Source organism: Arachis duranensis, unplaced genomic scaffold (assembly GCF_000817695.3).
Source record: "Arachis duranensis cultivar V14167 unplaced genomic scaffold, aradu.V14167.gnm2.J7QH unplaced_Scaffold_81192, whole genome shotgun sequence".
NCBI lineage: Eukaryota > Viridiplantae > Streptophyta > Magnoliopsida > Fabales > Fabaceae > Arachis > Arachis duranensis.
The window spans coordinates 11,533-17,962 of NW_026265127.1; the positions used below are offsets into that span (position 1 = coordinate 11,533).

At 27.5% G+C, this 6,430-nt stretch overlaps 1 protein-coding gene and 1 long non-coding RNA gene across 3 annotated transcripts in view; one reads left to right on the forward strand and one right to left on the reverse strand.

Moving 5' to 3' along the window:
- LOC127744673 (uncharacterized) overlaps positions 1-5,588 on the reverse strand; it is an 11,258-nt gene extending 5,670 nt beyond the window's left edge. Inside the window, exons 1-3 of one of the 2 annotated variants that reach the window (XR_008005609.1) lie at positions 5,442-5,588; positions 5,259-5,345; positions 4,137-5,182 (exon numbers count right to left, since the gene is read on the reverse strand). This is a non-coding gene — a long non-coding RNA (uncharacterized LOC127744673). Of the gene's footprint in view, positions 1-4,136; positions 5,346-5,441 lie in introns of those variants that run through there. The other variant, XR_008005608.1, reaches the window with a different exon arrangement.
- LOC107464805 (MLP-like protein 34) lies at positions 608-2,258 on the forward strand. The gene is made up of 2 exons (XM_016083772.3): positions 608-865; positions 1,767-2,258. The coding sequence occupies exons 1-2, from the start codon at positions 673-675 to the stop codon at positions 2,039-2,041; spliced, it is 468 nt and encodes a 155-aa protein (XP_015939258.1). The 5' UTR covers positions 608-672; the 3' UTR covers positions 2,042-2,258.
- Positions 5,589-6,430: the final 842 nt, after the last annotated feature.

Consider the following 6,430-nt stretch of genomic DNA (forward strand, 5'->3'; position numbering starts at 1 on the left):
TATTATTATTATTATTATTATTATTATTATTATTATTATTATTATTATTATTATCATTGTAATATTGGCAATTAAAATAATGATAATAACATTAATAATTATAATAATAAGAATAATAGTAATAATAATTTTAATAATCAAAATAATACTAATATTAATTATAACAATAATAATGATAATAGAGATATTATAATAATAACAGTAATCAAAATAATGACACTAATAAAAACAATAACAGTAATAATAAATGAAATAATAATTATAACAATAATAAGAAAAAACAGTACAATAGACAAAAAAAAATCAGTATAAAAGCGAAGGTTATTGTAAGAAGGATAATATTAACGATAACTAAAAGGTTAATTTATATTTAAATTTGTCCCAATTAGTCAATTACTATAAATTAATATTTTCGAACCGGCTCTTATATTTTTGAATATCTTTATTTATTGTCTGGTCTTTTAAGATTCGGATTATACTTTTTTCACTAAGAAAGCTCTTGGAGGATATGTGCCTATAATAATCAATTTGGCATCTCATAACAGTGAAATAAATCCCAATGTATAGTTCTTAAATAGTTTATATGAGAAGTTGGAAAATTGATGTGTGTGTATATAAATAGGCATGCATATATTACGGTGAGAAGTGTGGAAATTGAGTTAATTGCTTAACATGACAACATCTCAAGTCCAGAAGATAGAAACAGAATTTCCTATTAAGGCAGATGCTAAGGAATTCTATGATGTTTTCTGCAACAAGACACACCAAGTTGCCAAGGCTTGCCCTGATATTATCCAGAGTGTTGTAATTCATGAAGGTAGATGGGGCACTGAGAGATCCATCATTTCATGGAACTATGTTCATGGTAATGTCAAGTGGACTTTAACTTGTTACAAAGTCAATTCTTCTTGGTTTATATTTTAATTATCTTCACTACTCCAAACCCCTTCCCCTCACAAAGTAACGGTCAAGATTCACTATGCATACAAATAACTTTTGTTTAATCTTAGATATCGATACAAGATCTGAAAGCTTAAGTTTTTATATGAGAAATCTTTTGCGTTAGTAATTTTTAATATTTTTGGTTATCATTTGACTAGTATAAATATTAAATTGTCTTTAATAAATAAATTATATTAACTCATGTATACAAAATCTAAAGAATATAGATGTTATTAATTCATATGTGAAAATTTTGATAAATATATATGTAAATTATATATTTTTTTTGTGCAAAATTCTTATAAATATAAGTACAAATTATTACTAGCTAAATACTTATAAAAAATAATATTTATTCGTCATATAACATTGTTCATTTTCCCATTTTATGGTGCCCATCAGTTGACACTGAATTTTTATCAAACTTACTTTTTATATCAAATTTTAAGTATTCAAAATTTATTAATTCTTATACTTTTAAATTAAATATTAATTATTTAACTTTTTTTTTTATAATTAGACACTAAACTTTTAGCCACAAGAGTAAACACTTACAAAAATCACATAAATCCAAACTTTAAGTTTCGGAGAAGTGATTTTGTGAAAATTAATTGAAATTCTTTGACCTTTAAAAACAGGGATAGATTCTGGTATAATTGATTGGTTCATCAATTAGTGCTGGAAGCAGCATGCATCAGAAAGAGATAGAGCATCATATCTCTAACTGAAGTGTGGTTGCATTGCGACTTTCACAATTTTGTGATGACAATTTTATTTCCTTTGATCCGTAAAATCTAAACGGTTTCTGATTTTGACAAGATTAGATGGCAAGGCTTGTGTTTCTAAGGAGATTATTGAAGACATTGACAAAGAAAACAATAAAATGAGCTTTAGAGTGTTGGAAGGAGACCTGGTGAAGCACCACTACAAGAGCTTCAAGTTCTTGCTTCATGCTGTTCCCAAGGAAAAGGGAGGAAGCATGGTGCGTTGGACCATGGAATATGAGAAGATCAATGAAAACACTTCTGATCCTCACACTTTGATGCAGTTGGTTGTTGATATGAGCAAACAGATTGAAGCTCACCTGTTGAAAAAGTGATGAATAATTCACATCAAAGTAATGGTGAATTTGAAGCTGGATAATTGGAGCTATATAATAATATTATTATGATGTGCCCTCTTGTATCTTTGCTAAAATAATGGGCAATGGCATAAGCTACTATATATATACTATACTAAGCTTGTTGAGCCGAGATGCATGTTTCATGTCCTACGTTCAATAATAAATAATAAATGATTAAGTTGTCGTGTGAAAATGAGATACAATTGCCGAAAAATACTTGAACGTTTCAGAGAGACAATTTATTCCCTTGTTCTAAGACACTTAGGTAAGATTTATTTTGAGATAATGGAATTTGAATTAGGATATTGAGATTCAATACTGAGTTTATTAGTAGTTATAAACTGAAACTAAAATTTTGGTGATTATGTGGGTAGTTTATGTCCTAATCTTTGTCTTTCTATACCGACGATTCTCTTCCTTTTTTTGTGTCTTTATAGATTTTATTTCTTTTTTTTTCTTTTCTTTAATGTTGCGGAAAAAAAATTTAGTTTCTTTCAAGTTTATTTAATTAGTTAAATCCGATTTTGCAATCTTATTTAATAATCTAGAATCTTAACTTTACGAGCTGAGTTTGAAATCACTTGATTGTTGTGTGTACATGATTGATTGTGCGTGAGTTTATTATGTCTTATTATACCTAAAAAATTTCAATCTTTACATCAATAATTTTAGTTTTTTCATCAATGGTTTAAATATCTTATTATGCCTATGTTTTTATTTTCTTTAATTAATAAGAATATTTTAATATTTTTTTTAAAATTTCAATCTCTATATTTATATTTATTGTAAAAAGTTTGTGAATTATGGAAGGTTGGAGAATATGATGAACAGTGAAAAAAAAGAAGCAGACAAAGAAAAATGACTTAAAAAGACTTGCTTGCTGAAATTAGAATGAATGATCACAAAAATGAGTATTACTATATAGAGACTATTTGTAAAATTAATTAACTATGATTAGTTCTAAACTATTTTCTAATTATAGTTTCAATATATTTCTAACCATGATATAACAACTAACTAACTAAGATTAAAGACTAATGACTATTATAAATAAATTCTATATCAACTAACATTCTTCCTCAAACTAGAGGTGTGGATGTCTAGCAACCCTAGTTTGGAATAGCAGAAAAAGAAGGGTCCTGGAGCCAGTGTCTTGCTAAGCAAATATGTTGTTCAATTAGCAGAAGTAATAGGTAACAATCTGAGAATCTCTTTATTGGCTTTATCCCATACAATGTGGCAATCAACCTGTATATGTTTGGTGCGTTTGTGCAAAACTGAATTGATTGCCATATGAAATGCAGATTGACTATCACTATATAAGATGAAAGGCTTCAAGTGTTCAAGACCAAGAACCTTCAACAGTCGAATGCTACACTGTCTGTTATTTGCTACTCTTCTATGAAATGAGAGTTGTCCCTAAAAAGAAACAATACCCTGAAACTGATCTTTGTGTGTCTGAACAGGTTGTCCAGTCAACATTAGCAAACCTGGTGAGAGTGTAGTTGCTGTCCAGAGAAAAAAAGAGGTTGATGCTAGGAGCTTTCTTTAAATATTTCAAGATTTTCAAGACTACTTTGAGATGGTTAATGATTGAGGACTCTGAATATTAGCTTAAATTTTTTACTGTAAAAGATATAGTACTTGTGAGGTATTACAATTGGATTAAATAATCTATTGGTGTTGACACCGACTTTGCATCAATTAGGCCAAATTTCTCAATCATGTTAGTAGTATTTTTCTTTTGGTATAAGGCTAACCCTTTCGTACTGTAACTCTATAAGCCACCTCCATATCCAAGAAATATTTAAGTTTGTCCAAATCCTTTATGCTAAATCTATCATCTAATATCTTCTTGATGTAGGTGATTTTATTTGCATCATTTCCTGCCATGACAAAAGAATAATCTGATTTAGACTGCACATAACCAGATTTAGATAGGACAAAGACAAATTTGGTGTTTTGTTGTCGACTTGCCTGCTTGAGTCTATAAAGAGACTTGTTGGGCTTGCAAATCGAACCAGCGGGAGCTTACAATTCTTAAGACACCTTCATGTAAACCTTTTCAAACAAATCACTATGTAAAAATACAATGTTGACATCTAATTGTTTCTAGAACCACCTCTAAGACACAGCAATGAAGAGAAGAACTCTCAAGGTGGTCATGCAAATCACGGGGCTAAACATGTCAAAATAGTCAAAGACGATAGTCTAATTGTACCACTTTGCCACTAATCTGGCCTTTTGCCTTTTCACAGAACTATCCACATGGAATTTGATATTGAACACCCATTTCGAACCAATGGCATTCTTTCTTGGAGGCATCTTAGTAATAGTTCAAGTTTTGTTATTTTCAAGAATCAAGAATATTAACATTAGCATTAGTGGCATCCTTCCAACAAGCTTACTAAACAGCATCATCATATGTGTTTATTTTGTTCATGTTGTCCTTGTGATCAAGTTGTTATTATTTTATCTTTATGTTTTGTTTTTTTCTATATAGTTGTGATTCTCTTGAGTAAAGTTAATGTCATTATATTTGTCATTTTTTATTAGTAAAGTTAATTTTATTATGTTTGTGATTTTTTTGAGGATCCAATCTTGACTAATTTCATTATATTTGTCATTCAATGTATGATGTGCCATTCAAACATGAAATAGTGAAAATCTGAAGAAGCAAGCCGACAAAGTCATACATATAATAAAATCAACATTCATGAAACTAAACATAAATAACATACTCGTAAGTAAAACAGTATAATTTCACAACCCTAAACATAAATAACATACTCATAAGTACATGGATCTGAAAATAAATAAACATAAATAACATACTCATAAGTACCTGAAAATAACTCGAAAACCACCTATTTTCATCCTTACCATCCTTGTCATGAAACCAGTTTATGTTTAAGGCTGGTTCAGGCATATGTTGAAGGCCAACAAGCTATGGGAATACCCTGTTCACTTGGTGCTATTCAATCACGGTAAAATATATCAGGCTAGTCAACCCCGTCATAACCGATTGTGCTTCTCAACTGAATCTTTGGATTAACAACGACAAGCACGTCCAGCACAGCATAAGGCTCCCACACAATTTGCAAATGATTATAAAATCTTCCATTAGTACAGTATATATTAAACATGTTGGCGAATGAGTAATAAAACTTGGAAACAAATACAAACAACTTACATCTTGACCACCAAGCGGTCTAATGCAAGGCGACACTGGATAATTCTTTCCTCCTTGTGGTCGGATGTCAATAAATAAGTGGCTCACCTGGACGATAACAACATTATATGAATATATAATCTGGCAACTCAATAGTTAATAACTAGAAACTAATAATGAAAGTCTAAGTGCATTTATCGATACCTAGAAGCAGTGACGGATCCAGAAAATTTTAGGAGTGGGGGCAAAAATATATATACTAAATAAATTTTGTTAAATATTATTAATTATATGGAGATATAAAAATTAAAAAGAGTTAGTGAACACTTTTATTCTTAAAATACTATTTATTATATATAATTTATAAAAAAATATTTTTTATTTCTAAAACTTAAAATTAAAATATTTTAATTAAATTATAGATAACTTATTATCCTAACTAATTTTTTATACATATTTAATAATAAAAGACTGAACTAACTGGCACATTAGCGCCTAATAATACATTAGTATTTATAATTTGAAATTAGAATTATATATAAATACTAGAAAAATTAAATCTTTATATGAAAAATATGTTTATATAAAATAATTAAATTTGTTATATATTTTTTAATTTAATTTTAATATAATGTTAGATGAAAGATTTTATGCATCTCCTTAATTATATATTGTAATTAAAATATTTTTTCATTACTATTTCTAAAAATAAAAAATATATTCTCAATTAGTAAATTAACCAATTCATTTTAAAATTTTATATGCAACATAGGTACATATGATATAACAAAAGATAAAAATAAGTAATAAGGATGAATAAATTAAAAATAAAATGAAATATATAAAATCATGAAAAAAATATAGAAAAAACTTAACTTATAATAATTTCTCTCTCTTTATTTTCAAAATAACTTAATATTTTTAATTTAATTTTTGTACATTATTAGTTTAAAGATTTTTATACATCTAATTAATTATGTATCATTGCATAAAAGAAAATAATAATCTTTCACATTCGTGAATAATTATAAAAAAAAATAATATAACTAAATGACTACGTAAAAAAATTTATATTGTCAATACATCAAAATTAAATTATATATTCTGAAAAAATTACTTTACTACTAATTACAATTTTTAACTATTGATTACTTTAATTATCTCCCACAATTCCACTCAATTAAAAATCCATT

What these genes read in the sequence shown, in the direction of transcription:
- LOC107464805 (XM_016083772.3), top strand. Translation starts at nt 673, where the DNA reads ATGACAACATCTCAAGTCCAGAAGATAGAAACAGAATTTCCTATTAAG. An exon ending in TTCATGGAACTATGTTCATG is followed by an intron (nt 866 to 1,766) that starts GTAATGTCAAGT and finishes TGACAAGATTAG; the next exon opens with ATGGCAAGGCTTGTGTTTCT.